The 16,333-nt window shown below is 28.6% G+C and overlaps 1 protein-coding gene across 1 annotated transcript in view; it reads right to left on the bottom strand.

Moving 5' to 3' along the window:
- Window positions 1-16,333, bottom strand: part of LOC113371666 (neuropilin and tolloid-like protein 2) — a 658,950-nt gene that overhangs the window by 331,041 nt on the left and 311,576 nt on the right. The window contains exon 9 of the mRNA XM_026612314.1: window positions 12,284-12,396. Within this exon, the coding sequence (XP_026468099.1) occupies window positions 12,284-12,396 (113 nt within the window). The remainder of the gene's footprint in view (window positions 1-12,283; window positions 12,397-16,333) is intronic.

The following is a 16,333-nucleotide window of genomic DNA, read 5'->3' as shown; positions in this document are numbered from 1 at the left end:
TAACATAAACATCATTCAAAGGTGCCAGAATAAAATTCTGCGTATCCTTACTAATGCGCCTTGGTATATTTCGAATTTTTGCCTACATAAGGATTTGCAAATCTCAACAGTCAACGAAATGATCAAGATTAGAAGTTCATCTTTTAACAACAAATTAATCCAGCATACAAATCCTACAATTCAAGCGATTCAGAGACCGATAAGAAGATTGAGCAAGAAATGGCCTTCCGATCTACCAAACACCTAGCCCAATGTCTGCACGCGTCCTGACGTAGTACGCGGCATACATCATCACGTCATCGTTCATTTATGTTATTATTTTTGTATTACTGTTTTAATTTAATTTTCTTTCAACTTTTTTCATTTTATATTCAATGTATTGCATTTTTTGTTTTTTTTGTATTTTTTTTGCTCATATCAATTTTGTAAATAAGACATTAAAGTCTTGATTAACAAAAATAAATTGTAACAAAAAAAAAAAAAAAAAAAAAAAAGTGTATGTGTATTTGTTTGTGTGTGTGCGGATACAAATTTTCGTCGACGATTTCAAGAACACGAGTCAACTGATTCTTGTTCTCGAATAATTAAAAAAACATTCGATTCGCATTGATAAGGAAACAAGCTGATTAGTTTTTGATAAAGGCAGATCGTTTCGAAGATACGGGGCAAAAAGTGCCAAAAATATAAATTGATTTTTTGAGACAGCAAAGCGTCCGATTTGTATGATTCAAAAAACATTTTATTTGTATTGACGAATTGAAGAACTGATTTTTGGGAAGACAAGTCTAGCGGTTTCGAAGATCCAATAAAAAAGTGAAAAAAAAAACTGCCATTTGGCGAACAAAAATGATCATTAGACATATGCACATGACAATATCACATATCTTATAGATATTTTAATAATAATAACAAATCTTGTTCATTTTTTTATAAGTTCCGTAGCAATGTTTGCAACTGCAAAATTTTAAATATAGCAAAAATCGATTTTTTCAGAGTTATAAAAAAAATTTAATTTTTGGTACGGAAATTCCAGCGGTTTGCCTTGAGGCATGATGCCATGCACCACTAGTTGTTTTTATTTTGTTATAATGAGTAATTAAAAAATACCTACAACCCAAAAATGTTTACTTTCTTATCACTAACCCCTATTTTTGTAGTCATTTGTTTGTATTGCAAATCAATCATGTTTTACCCGCGCTCAGCTATGGAATATTTTTTATATAATTTTAGTTCAGATTTTTAAGCTTGAAGAAAAATCTTAAATTTTATTTTAAAATACAATTTATTATTATTAAGAGTTGTACAATCCTAAAACTTTTATTAATTTTGGTCACTGTTGACACTTGACACAATATATCTCTTTTCACTGCAAAACACTATTTATGTTTATCAAAAGGTCTCTTCCCTAATATTTTTTTTAATTGTGAGACCAATTTCATATGAAATTTGAAATTGAAAAATACATACTTTGTTACTTCAAAAAACTATTTTTAATCAAGAGATGCTTACCCCTATATTTTTATTTTGGAATCAATTTTCTTTCAATTTTAGTTTAATTTATTATTTGATAAGATTTTAGTCAATATTTCTTTGAGTTTATTAAAATTGAATTTTACTCTAAAAAACATTTTATTTTCATTAAGGGTTGTCCAATTCTAACACTTTTTTTCAATTTTGAGTTCAATATTCTTCATTTTATTTTTTAATGTGAAATTAAAAAATGTATAGAACTAAATAAAATCGAATCTAAATTTTCACCCACCTTTCACAAATCTGTATTCCATAATAACCATTTTAGTAATCGAATATCTTTTCTCCACACTTTTAGCAAGTGAGTATTTGTTACTGAATTTTAGTTCATATTTTCCTGACCTTGTGATAAAGCATAAAGTTTACTTAAAAAACAACAATTTATTTTTATCAAGGGTTTTCCCGTCTACCCAATTTCCCATTGTACAAATATTTCCCGATATGCATAAACAGTACATAGTTCATAAATGGTTTGCATAAAAAGCAATTTTTGCAGAGAAATGGCGTTCTTAACCTCCCGTAGGGCAAGTTATATTAATCGCGTTAAATTTTTATGTATCTTTACGTTTCAAAACCTTCTGAACATTTTGGCATACCTTAGAAAAAATGAATGTATGTGTGTGTGAGTGCGCGCGTGTATGTGTGTGTGTTCGGATACAAATTTTTGTTAACAATTTCGGGAACACGCAGTGCTGGATTTACAGTAGGGGCAATTGGGGCTACTGCCCAGGGCGGCAAATTTTGAGAGGCGGCAAAATTTGGATAGTGAGAAAGAATTCCTAACTTTTTTTTAACAACATTTTTTATTTCAAGAAATATAATTAACAAAACATAATACGATTGCAATGCAAATTTTGGGTTGAAATAACCGATAACTAAAATTTATTATTTTGCCTTGCCTCCCTCTCCAAACGTAAATTATCAAATTGGTTAATAAGTTATCAAATTTAGCAATTTGGCTAATATAAAGATCTATAAACAAGCTGAAAGTTTAACAAAAATATGTTTTTCCGTTCTCGAGCCATCTTAAAATGACGAATTTGTGCACTTCCAAGCTTATAGCGTCGAAAAAAAAATTTAACCTAGTGACTCATGGCATTGTGCCTTAAGACAAATTACTGAAACATCCCGTTCTGAAAATTACATTTTATAAAGAGCTTTAAAATTTTTTGAAAAATGAAAAAAAAGACTTTTAAAGCACGTTTTTTGTATTTTGAAATTTTTCGAAAATTGAAAATTGATGAACTTTTTGCAAAGCAGTCGCGCTGCGTAGCTGTTTCAGAGAAGAAATATCGAAACTTAATTACCATTATTCGTAATTGCCTGTGCCAAAAGCTAATCAGCACGTCTCCCCATCAATACAAATCTAATATTTTTTTAATATTCAAGTCGATTTCGAGAATACGGATCAACCGATTTAAATGATTAAATTCTTCTTGATAAGGAGACGTGCTGATTAGTTATTGGCCAAGGCAGGTCCAACTGTTTTAAAGATACGGGCCAAAATGCCAAAAATGATAATTCAGTTTTTGAGAAAAAAAGCGTCCAATATCATTCAAAAAAATTTACAGAATAAATAACTGCTTAAATTTGTGGGGGGGCAGGTCTAGCGGTTTCGATGATCCAATAAAAAAATTTGAAAAAAAAACATTTGGCGGACAAAAGTGATCATAAGACATATGCACATTAAATTATCAGATATTTTAAGGATATTATAATAATAAGTATACATTTTGTTTACATTTATATGCGTTCTGTAACATTGCTTATCCGTTAGACTGCGACGCGGCGCTTACGCGCTTCTATATTTTGTCCCTACACAGCTGAAGCAGCGCGATTGCTTTAAAAAAAAGTTCGAAAGTTCGTAAAATTTTAGGGATGGGGCGGCATTTTTGTCAGTGCCCCGGGGCGCCAAATTTCTAGATCCGGCCCTGAACACGGATGAAGCGATTTGAATAAATCAAAAAACATTCGATTCGTATTGATAAGGAGACGTGCTGATTAGTTTTTGGCGAAGGCAGGTATAGCCGCTCCGAAGATATGGGGCAAAAAGTGCCAAAAACGGTAACTTAGTTTTAGGAGAACGGAGCGTCCGATTTGAATAATTAAAAAAAACATTTTACTTGTATTAACAAGATGAAGAACTGGTCAAATTTGCATGAAAGCAGGTCTAGCGGTTTCGGAGATCTAGTAAAAAAAGTTAAAAAATATGTCATTTGGCTATCAAAAATGATCATTAGACATATGCACATCAAATTAACAGGTATTTTATACAGATTTTAACAATAAGTATAAATTTTGTTTACATTCCTATGGGTTCCGTACCAATGTTTATCCGTCAGACGGCGACGCGGCGCTTACGCGCTTCGACATTTAATCTCTATGCAGTTACAGCAGTACGAATGCTTTGAAAAAATGTTCTGAATTTCCAAAATATTTGAAAATAAATTTTTCTTCAAAAATTCTTTTTTTTTCAAAAAAAAGTTTTTTTTTTTTCAAAAATATAGTTTTTCTGAAATCTATTTTTTTCAAAAATGTTAATCTTTTTTAAAAAAATAATTTTTGGTACGGGAAGTTCCAGCAATTTGCCTTAAGGCACGATGCCATGCACCACATTAGTTAAATATTAAAATCTAAAGATACAACAGTTTTTGATGAGGAACAATGTACCAAACAAATTATGGCAAAGCTGTAAATTTTTTTATCAACCTCAGTAACAATATAATTTAAAAATGAATCGGATTTTGCTTTGTAATTTAAAAATTAATGAATTAATGTAAATCGCGGCAATGATATATCCAAATTTTGAGACAATTCAATTTCAATAGAATAAGCTTCAGATTAGGTTGGAACTTGCAAAGACTGTAAAGGGACATTTATATTTGGTGGTCTTTGCAGTGGGTAAACACTTCATATGTTTTTTGATAGCTGCTTACGTATGTACAACCGTTAAATTCAGTTAGTTATCTTCATACTAAACATTGTATAATAGAAATGTTTTTTTTATGGCAATACAATGCTTGCCGGATCAGCTATATATATATATATATATATATATATATATATATATATATATATATACATATATAATATATTTTGTAGAGTTTCGAACAAGAATCCAAAAATAATACAAAATAAAAAATAAGAAAAGTTTTTAATAAACAATTTTTTTATTTAATTATTTGTTTACTGTCAACGTTTCGGAACTAGGTACGTTCCATCTTCAGGACATCTGTCAAGAAACATGATCTTGATGAGATTTAAGCATACAATATGTTTAGGAATAGAAAATAGATTTTTCTTAAATAATAAATTAATTGTAATAAATAATAATGTACAGAAATATGATAATATGATCAAAATGAAAATGATAAAAATAAATGAGTGGATTATCTGAACAGGATATTAAAAATGATAGAAATTTTTTGAAAGTTATGGAAAAATTTTTTAAAGAAAGGATTAATGATAAAATTGAATTAATTACCTGTATGTTTGAATATCCGTTAGCACTTTTTCACTAAACAAGAATTTTTGACAAAAAATGAATTTGTGAGTTATTTTTCCGCCGAATAGTTAACTTTTTCTATTCCTAAACATATTGTTTGCTTAAATCTCATCAAGATCATGTTTCTTGACAGATGTCCTGAAGATGGAACGTACCTAGTTCCGAAACGTTGACAGTAAACAAATAATTAAATAAAGAAATTGTTTATTAAAAACTTTTCTTATTTTTTATTTTGTATTATTTTTGGATTCTTGTTCGAAACTCTACAAAATATACACAAATCCAAGACTCTACCATTCAATATATAATATATATGTATATATACATATGTATATATATGTATATATATATATATATATATATATATATATAAATATATATATATAATATATATATATATATATATATATATATATATATATATATATGTTAAAGAAGTTAGTTTTGATGTTGAGAAATATGAGTAAGTTCTTCAAGGGCATACATCAAATAAAAGGCAAAGATTTAGAAGTTAATCTTTAATTTTTCCAAACGTTTCGACATAGTATTTTATGTCATCATCAGTGGATTTACAGAATGAATATTGAAAATTTAATATAAACTAGGAAAAAATGACAGAAATTGGAAAAAGAACTATAGACATAAGTAATATAATTATAACAATAACAATTATACTTAACAGATAGATAAACAAGAGAAATGAAAAGTAAAAAGAAATATATACAAACATACAAAAGCGTAATATATATACATAAATATACGCACAAACAAACATGTATATACGATATACATGTAAAAACACGTACACATATGCATATATACATACGAATAATACGTATATATAAACATATACATACGGACATGTACATATGTATATATATACACATATATACATACATACACATACACATATACATATATACATACATACATATATATATATATATATATATATATATATATACATATACATACATATGCAATACAGACACATACACATATATAGACAATGAAGGTAACTTACATAAATATGGTCTTACATCAGTAGCTAGCGCAAGGAACATAATTTTGTAATATATATATATATATATATATATATATATATATATATATATATATATATATAAATGGAGCTCTCGATCAAATGATCCGCTAAAACTCAAAAACGGCTAAACCGATTTGGCCAGTCTAATCTTGAAAAATTCGTGCTAATCAGTAGGTAGTCAGGTGAGATATTATTTCAAAATCGCGTAGAAACGGATGTTTTGCGTGAATATTATTTAATTATGATGAAATTGTAATGAGTAGTTTTGTTTGTCACAAATGTTCCCTTTGTGGAACGGCTAAACCTGCCGTCGCCAAAAATTAATCAGCACGTCTCCTTATCAATACAAATCGAATGTTTTTCGAAATATTCAAATCGGTTGATCGGTGCTCCCGAAATCGTCAACGAAAATTTGTATCCGCACACACACACATACACACACATATACATCAATTTTTTCTAAGGTATGGCAAAATATTCAGAATCCTTTGAGACGTACAGATATATAAAAATTTTCATTTTCGATTTTTTTGCGATCACTATAACTTGACTGAATCACATAGTCAAAAATATTCATTAAAAGTATGTAAGTTTTTTTTTAATATTTATTTGAACAGCGATCAGAACTTAATAGCTGTTGTATTGATTTTGACTTAATACTAGTCTGTTTGACAGATGGCAACTCAATCAGTTGTCACATCTCTGTATGATATATATTATTATTACCTACAATTTCTGTAATAGGGCAAATATTTTTATTTGGTGCAACAATGCCGCATTGAATATTTTTTGGATCATTCAAATGGGATGCTCCGATCTCTCAAAAACTCGATTTCTATTTTCTGCACTCTTTGCTCCGTATCTCCGAAACGCCTGGACTTGCCTTTGCCAAAATCTAATCAGCTCATCTCCTTATCAATAGGAATCGAATGTTTTTTGAACCATTCAAATCGTTTAATCCGTGCGCCCGAAAACGTGACTGAAAAATTGTATCCATACATACATACACACACACACACATCCATTTTTTCTGAGGTATGCCAAAATGTTCAGAAACCTTCAAAACGTCGAGAAATGTAAAAATTTTCAATTTCGATTTTTGGACAATTACAATAACTTACCCTACGGGAAGTTAAAAAATAATGTTAATTTCTCAAACACCTTTCACAGATTTAAAACATAACATACGTTTTCCATAGAACGAACATCGAACATTACGAGATGTTCATTCGACATCAACTTCCAATAAGCAACGAACATCTCAGTAGACCTAGTGACAACTTATTGCTTCGGCAATCTATTGTCCGCCGAAACATAACATTTTTGAAGTTTTCAAAAATTACCTTTAGAAGCTATCAGAATGATTACAATAACTTTTAACTTAATACTAATTCTTACTCGAGTCTATAAATCTTTCCCTAGACATGGAAATCAGAAAGAATCATTCTATATATGTGAGACGTTTCTGCGAAATGCACATCTGGCCATTGCGAAGGTATGAAGTGCAAAGGATGTAATATAGTGCAGTAAACGCAGAGAAAAAAATTATATAACCTCTGATTTTTTTTACTGTGCCCCTAATTGCATGAAATTTTGGAATTAGGTTTATCTTAACTGTAAGTTCAAAAGTGATAACAAATCGGGTTCCGCCCCGACCCCCGTGGGTTAATAAATATTGAGCCGTTTTATTGCTAGAAAATGTTTTTAATATTAAAGGATATAATTAAAAAATATTTTTGATACATTTATCTTGCAGTAGAATCATTTTCAACCCCGTGAAAATCCTAAAACATCCCCTTAATGAAAAATTGTTTGAAAAAATTATTATGAAATTGAAAGAAAATTAAGAAATTCAAAATGATATAAATGTTATTTCAATTTCTCGAAAATAATTACATTAATTAAAAGGTACCTTTTTTAAGCAATTTTTCTTATTTTTTAAAAAAGTTATTTTCTTCAGAAGGATTCCGTTTAGTTTTTAGTTTTGATAATACTTTTAATTGCCTTTTTTCGGTTCTTAAGTCTGGAACCCTGTCTGATAGGGTCACCGATTCTGTTTACAGGTTGGATTGCAATGATTGCAATATGTGTTATATTGGGGAAAGTTCCCAGTATATTTATAAGAGAGTTAATCAACATATTTATAATTCAAAAAATCCAAACCAATTCAAAACGATGTTTTCAGATCATATGCTCAATCTCAATCACACTTTTAACATTTCACATCCTGTTATTCTTTATATCGAAAAAAATAGTGACCTTAGAAAATTTGCTGAATCCTTTTTTATTTCATTAAATTCCTCCTCTTGTGTTAATAAACGCAATTCATCCCACCTTTTACATGATAGTTACCAGCTAGTTATTGATTTTATTAAAAAAAACAAAAAATTAATTTGCTATCTCCTTATATTATTTTTTATTTTTTACAATTTTGTTTTTTCTTGTTCAAACTTTTACATGTTTTGCATTTTCCTTTTGATCAAATCCATTTCAAGCACTCGTGTTCGATGCGTCCGTGCTTCGTTGCATTTGTCCTCCCATCAATACGCCTAGTGAAATATTACAGTCGAGTATGGTGCTCGGTATGGGCGTGTTTCTTGCCTCACAATGTTAAATTCTAAAACTTTTAGTCAAATTAGTTTTCAAATCTTTTAGTTATTCACAATTTTTTCTACAAAAATGTTTTTTTCTAATATGTTATCAGTTTAATTTTTTAAATTAAAGTTTTTTTGAGTGTTTTTGTCCTGTGGTGTGTATAATGTTTCTCTATGTTATAATTAATCTATATTGGTGTTTATATTAGTTAATAAAATTTTCAAATTGTTGTAGTTGCTGAATGATGACACGCATCTTGTGTCGAAACGTATAAATAAAAGTTTTTATACTTTATACCTTTTTTATTTCGACGAATGGGCTGCTAGTTACTTTGAAATATATATATATATATATATATATATATATATATATATATATACAGGGCCGGTCCTGGGGTCCTGAGCGCCCGCATGCAACCTTTTTTCTAGCGCCCCCCCCCTATTAATATTAACTGTTTTAACAGTTTATCATTAAAATTATATAAATATTTACATATTTTTAAAAATTAATTTTTAATTATTCTGGATTTTGTACACAAAAAATTAGATCTAATCTTAAAGCGTATAAAATATATTGATTTTAAATTTATTTAGAAAATCAAGGCGATTAGCGGGTTGACTATAATCAAATATTTTTAAAATTTCAGTTATTTTTAACGTATATGCAATATTAATATTTGGGTTTTAGAACATTTTATTTATTTATTATGCGATTTATTCTATTGAGCAAATCATGCCAGTAGTGCCAAGAAAACTAGCTTTTCATTTTCAACCATAACACTCGTATTTCATGTTGCTTGTTTTAAATTTTAATTTAATTTAATTTTTTATCATTTACAATATCCAAAATTGCGTCGTAAACTTCTCCTTATTGATATCGTAAGAGCCAAATTGTATTTATCTTTGCTTTCCCGTCATATTCAGAGTATCAGTTTGTTGTTTTAAAGTTAAAATTTTAACGTACTTTAGAAGTATTGTTCAAACATCAGTAAAAAATGCAAAGAAATTACACATTTCTTGAACTATATTGAAAAAAAAAACTTATTATATTTGATGTGTATTATTTCTGCATAGTTAATAATTATTAAATTTAGAGTAAGGACACCGCTAGGTATAAAAAAAGCCTTAATATTTTCGTTCCAAAGTGAATTTTGCTTCCATTTTTCATATTTGTTCCATTTCCATAACCCTAACCACGCATGTCTTCAACATTCAAAATTCATCAGAAGCGAAACATTAGCAACAAAAGCAAAAGTTACAATTCAATTTCTCGGAATAAGCATGCCATTTTTTAAGCACTGACTACCCATTTATTATTTTCCCGATTATAATTTGTTTATATTTTTTAACAAGTTTCGTTTCAACTAAATCAGCTCGTAATTTTTCGTCAATAATGCCCAATAATTAATTTAACCTTTCGAAGGTTTGAGCTTATTTGATTGAACACTAGATAATTTCTTTTTCGATTCCACGGTAACTTCAAACAAAGAAAAAATTGAAATATTGAATAAGTAGATTAAGAAATGAACAAAGCTTTTATTTACTAATTTGCAGAGTTATTAATCGGTTAATTGTTTCTACTGATATCACATTGCAAAATAAATGTGAATAAATGCTTTTTGTGTCTCCGTACCCCTAATTAAGTTAGATTGTTTATTATAATTTATTAATTATTCTAGATTTTATATAAATAATTCTGGATTTTATATAAAAAATATGAATATTATATTATAAATTTAATTTCCGAAACTCGTTTTGGCGCCCCCTAAGGCGTGCGCTCGCATTTTTTGCATGCATCGCATGCAAGGCAGGACCGGCCCTATATATATATATATATATATATATATATATATATATATATGAGTCAATAGTTTTGGGAATCAAATACTGCTTACTTATACATTGCTCGAAATAATATATGAACACAATTCGACAAAAATGCGATTAGTTTTAGTCGGATCATAACTCCTTTAATTTCGACTCCATCGAAATTTGTAATATACCATTTGAAAGGTTTATGTTGAGCACTATAAAACCCAATTTTACCGAAATGCATAAAATGTAAAACCTCGCCACTAGATGGCTTTAAATACAACAATTAAATCTTGAACGAAATAAAAAACGACTTTGCTCTTTCAAATCTAACTTAATATTATTCCTAGAACACTCAATTTATCAACATCAATTTATTAGGATTTTTTTATTGACAACATTTTGTTCATCACATGATTTATGCTAAAATGTATATTTTAGGAGATATTTGCAAAAAAACGAAGAAAAACGCCAAAAATATATGAATTTTAGTGGACAGTAAGTTGAATAGTATTAGTTTTTTTGAAAAACTATAAAAGACATTTTTCTGATAATTAGTTTTTCTTTCGATTTTCGACGTTATTTTGAAAAATGTAATTACAAAATTGAGATAGGGTGTCATCCCCCCGGGAGGTGGTTGCGGAACCCGAATTGTTTTCACTTTTGAACTTGAGGGTAAGATGAACCTAATTCCAAAATTTCATGCAATTCGGAGCACAGTAATAAAATTCAGACCCAAAACGCTCCGTTTACTGCACTAATAATGGTCATGCGGCTTTTGAGTGAACAGATTATCCCATTAGAATGAATCAAAAAACATTTGCGTGCAGGCGGTGTGAAAAAATATTTTTACAAAAAAATAGGTAATTTCGAAATTCTTCAGAATTAATTTCAAATTTTGTAAATTAATTTAAAGTTATAATTTTCAAAAGAAAATCTAAATTTTGAAATATTTCAAACAAATATTAAATTATTTTAAAAAAAAAATACAAAAATTTCAAAATGTTTTAAAAATTTCCATATCCAAATTTTCAAAAAAGATTAAATATTTTCAAAAATTTCCAAATTATTAATAAAATTAATACATTTTATTATTTTTTTCAAATATCGCAAAAAAATCGTAAATTAAAAAAAAAATCACAGCTTTGAAAAAAATTCAAAATTACCAAAAAATAAAGTTTTGAAACTTTTTAAAATATCAAAGTTTAGAAATAATTGAACAAATTTTTTGTATTCGTACACATAAGATGTAAGTTTACAGTATCAATAATGAATAATCTATTTGAAAATATTTAAAACAATTGTTAATAATTATTGAATAATTTACATTGATTATTGGTTATTTTCATTCCTCAAGGTTGAATTAAAATACGGAAAGTTCCAGCAATTTGCCCTAAAGCACGACGCCATGCACTACTAGTTGAATCATTCAAATGGTGCTCCCGCAAACGTGGCCAAAAAATTGTATCCACACATACGCAAACACACACACACGTACATCAATTGTATTGTAAGATGTTCTAAAATATTCAGAAACTTCTGAAACGTAAAGATATGCAAAAATATTTATTTTCAATTTTTCATATTAAATATGTATCATACCTACATATGCGAAAGAGTCATTGACTTTGAAGACGATTCACTTACGTTTGATATGAAAAGTACCAATCAATCATTCAAAAACTATCATTTGACCAATTCCAATTGGGTTGATTAAGATATTACTATGTAAGTAAAATAAACAGAAGAATCCAATATCAATTCTCAATTAATTTTATTTAAATTGTTTTAGATTACCGGACATTCGTCTTCATCCCATCGGAATCGGCAGTTTATTTTTCCGTTGCAGCGAAGCTTGGATGAAATGCATGTGGCATCCTCGCAATCGTACTCGTCCGCTTCACATGAAGCTATAAAGACATTCTTTATATGAATACACATGTAATATTTTATTATATGAATCTACATCTAATTCTGTCTTAAAATCAAATTTAATTATAATCCACGTACACACACACACACACACACACACATATATATATATATATATATATATATATATATATATATATATATATATTTTGTAGAGTTTCGAACAAGAATCCAAAAATAATACAAAATAAAAAACAAGAAAAGTTTTTAAAAAAACAATTTCTTTATTTAATTATTTGTTTATTGTCGACGTTTCGGAACTAGGTACGTTCCATCTTCAGGACATCTGTCAAGAAACATGATCTTGATGAGATTTTAGCAAACAATATGTTTAGGAAAAGAAAATAGATTTTTCTTAAATAATGAATTAATTGTAAAAAAATATAATAATGTACAGAAATATGATAATATGTTCAAAATGAAAATGATAAAAAAGATAAAAATAAATGAGTGTCACATATTATCATATTTCTGTACATTATTATATTTTTTTACAATTAATTCATTATTTAAGAAAAATCTATTTTCTTTTCCTAAACATATTGTTTGCTAAAATCTCATCAAGATCATGTTTATTGACAGATGTCCTGAAGATGGAACGTACCTAGTTCCGAAACGTCGACAATAAACAAATAATTAAATAAAGAAATTGTTTTTTTAAAAACTTTTCTTGTTTTTTATTTTGTATTATTTTTGGATTCTTGTTCGAAACTCTACAAAATATACACAAATCCAAGACTCTACCATTCAATATATATATATATATATATATATATATATATATATATATATATACATATATATATATATATATATATATATATATATATATATATATATATATATATATATATATATATATATATATATATTCATCTGGAAATATGAACACACACACACACATATATATATATATATATATATATGTGTGTGTGTTTATTTATATATATATATATATATATATTAGTGATGTGCCGACTCGAAAATTTCCTGATTCGAATTATTCGAATCAGAAAAAAACCTGATTCGAATCATGATTCGAATCAATTTGAATCAAGTTCATATATGAACAATTATAATTTAAGAGAAGAAATAATATCATTTTGATAATTTCATAAGTGAAATAATTAATTTAGTAAGCAATTAATTCCAAAAAGTGCAGAGATGAATACATTTATATTATATATATAATAATAAACTAGCTACAAATATAACTAATATTTCAAGTGAATTTACAGTAAAATAGAACCAAACACTTCTATATCACTAAAGCATATAAAACAATGTTCCTAATCTTACGTTGAACAAATGCATGTGTATATTATTGATTGTTTAGATCTAATCTAAACAGGGGGCTGAATCTAACGTCTTACGAATGACTTAAAATTCAATCCACTACTGTAAAGATTGATATTATTTCAGTTGTGTGAATTTGCCATTACTTGCATAATTAAAATATGATAATTTTGTATGTGTATAAAACTCGTTGTGTAGTTTATTTTGATAATAATTAAAATCTAAATCGCGTATTTATTATCTAAATGAGTTTTTGATATTTCATGAATAAATTTGCTCTCAGCGCTTAGTCAAAAATAAATAAACACTCAAGACCCATACGCACAGCATCTCGATAAGTCGATACGCTGAAACACGGACACATGTTTCGAACTCAAGTCGGTATGATTCAGTTTGAGTCATATGAACTCGGATAAATTCATAACGACTTGAAGTCGGGATGATTCGGTTTGAGTCTTAGGAACTCGGATCAATTCATATCGACTTCAAGTCGAAATAAGTCGGTTTGAGTCTTAGGAACTCGGATCAATTCATATCGACTTGAAGTCGAAATAAGTCGGTTTGAGTCTTAGGAACTCGGATAAATTCATAGCGACTTGAAGTCGAAATAAGTCGGTTTGAATCATAGGAACTCGGATGAATTCATATCGACTAGAAGACAATGAATGCGGTTAAAGTCATATAAATAGGAGTCGGGTGATACATTTAAGCGTATTAAAGCCGGGTGGCTCGCATGATTTAATTCATTTTTATATTTATTATTATTATTATTTATATTATTATAATATTGAATTAAATTAAAACATTTTTTTTATATTTATGAAAATTTGTGTTCATACATGCACACAGTAAATATTTCGCGGCTTGATACGAGTTGATTCGAATCAAGTAAAATCTGATTCAAATCAAGTCGTTAAAGGCTTGATTCGAATGATTCGAATCACTTGATTCGACTTGGCACATCACTAATATATATATATAATCAATAACTGTTTTAAATAATTTCAAATAGATTATCTTCTATATATATAAAAATAGGTCGGGTTTTCCTTCCTGACAAAATAACTCCAGAACGCACGAACCGATTTCGACAATTTTGCATTTGTTGGAAAGGTCTGGGGCTCCGCAAGGTTTATATCTAAGAAAATTAGTTGTGCATGGCATCGTGCCTGAATGCAAGCTGCTGGAACTTCACGCACCGTAATTAAAAATTCGAGTAATAAAAATAATCAATAACTGTTTTGAATAATTTCAAATAGATTATCTTCTTCTTCTATATATATAAAAATAAGTCGGGGTTTCCTTCCTGACGAAATAACACCAGAACGCACGAACCGATTTCGACAATTTTGCATTCGTTGGAAAGGTCTCGGGCTCCGCAAGGTTTATAGCTAAGAAAATTAGTGGTGCATGGCATCGTGCCCTGATGCAAATTGCCGGAACTTCACGCACCGTAATTAAAAATTCGAGTAATAAAAATAATCAATAACTGTTTTAAATGATTCCAAATAGATTATCTTCTATATATATATATATATATATATATATATATATATATATATATATATATATATATATATATATATATATATATATATATATATGAAAATAAGTCGGGTTTTCCTTCCTCACAAAATAACTCCAGAACGCACGAACTGATTTCGACAATTTTGCATTCGTTGGAAAGGTCTCGGGCTCCGCAAGGTTTATAGCTGAGAAAATTAGTGGTGCATGGCATCGTGCCCTGATGCAAATTGCTGGAACTTCACGCACCGTAATTAAAAATTCGAATAATAAATAATCAATAACTGTTTTAAATGATTTCAAATAGATTATCTTCTATATATATATATAAAAATAAGTCGGGTTTTCCTTACTGACAAAATAACTCCAGAACGCACGAACCGATTTCGACAATTTTGCATTCGTTGGAAAGGTCTCGGGCTCCGCAAGGCTCAGAGCTAAGAAAATTAGTGGTGCATGGCATCGTGCCCTAATGCAAATTGCTGGAACTTCACGCACCGTAATTAAAAATTCGAGTAATAAAAATAATCAATAACTGTTTTAAATGATTTCAAATAGATTATCTTCTATATATATAAAAATAAGTCGGGTTTTCCTTCCTGACAAAATAACTCCAGAACGCACGAACTGATTTCGACAATTTTTCATTCGTTGGAAAGGTCTCGGGCTCCGCAAGGTTTATAGCTAAGAAAACTAGTGGTGCATGGCATCGTGCCCTGATGCAAATTGCTGGAACTTCACGCACCGTAATTAAAAATTCGAGTAATAAAAATAATTAATAACTGTTTTAAATGATTTCAAATAGATTATCTTCTATATATATAGAAATAAGTCGGGTTTTCCTTCCTGACAAAATAACTCCAGAACGCACGAACTGATTTCGACAATTTTGCATTCGTTGGAAAGGTCTCGGGCTCCGCAAGGTTTATAGCTAAGAAAATTAGTGGTGCATGGCATCGTGCCCTGATGCAAATTGCTGGAACTTCACGCACCGTAATTAAAAATTCGAGTAATAAAAATAATCAATAACTGTTTTAAATGATTTCAAATAGATTATCTTCTATATATATATATAAAAATAAGTCGGGTTTTCCT

Source organism: Ctenocephalides felis, unplaced genomic scaffold, assembly GCF_003426905.1.
Source record: "Ctenocephalides felis isolate EL2017-DRISC unplaced genomic scaffold, ASM342690v1 CF-g0.4_SCAFFOLD_01492, whole genome shotgun sequence".
Classification (NCBI taxonomy): Eukaryota; Metazoa; Arthropoda; class Insecta; order Siphonaptera; family Pulicidae; genus Ctenocephalides; species Ctenocephalides felis.
The sequence above is the reverse complement of the archived record's forward strand: the minus strand, read 5'-3'. Positions and strand labels throughout refer to the sequence as shown.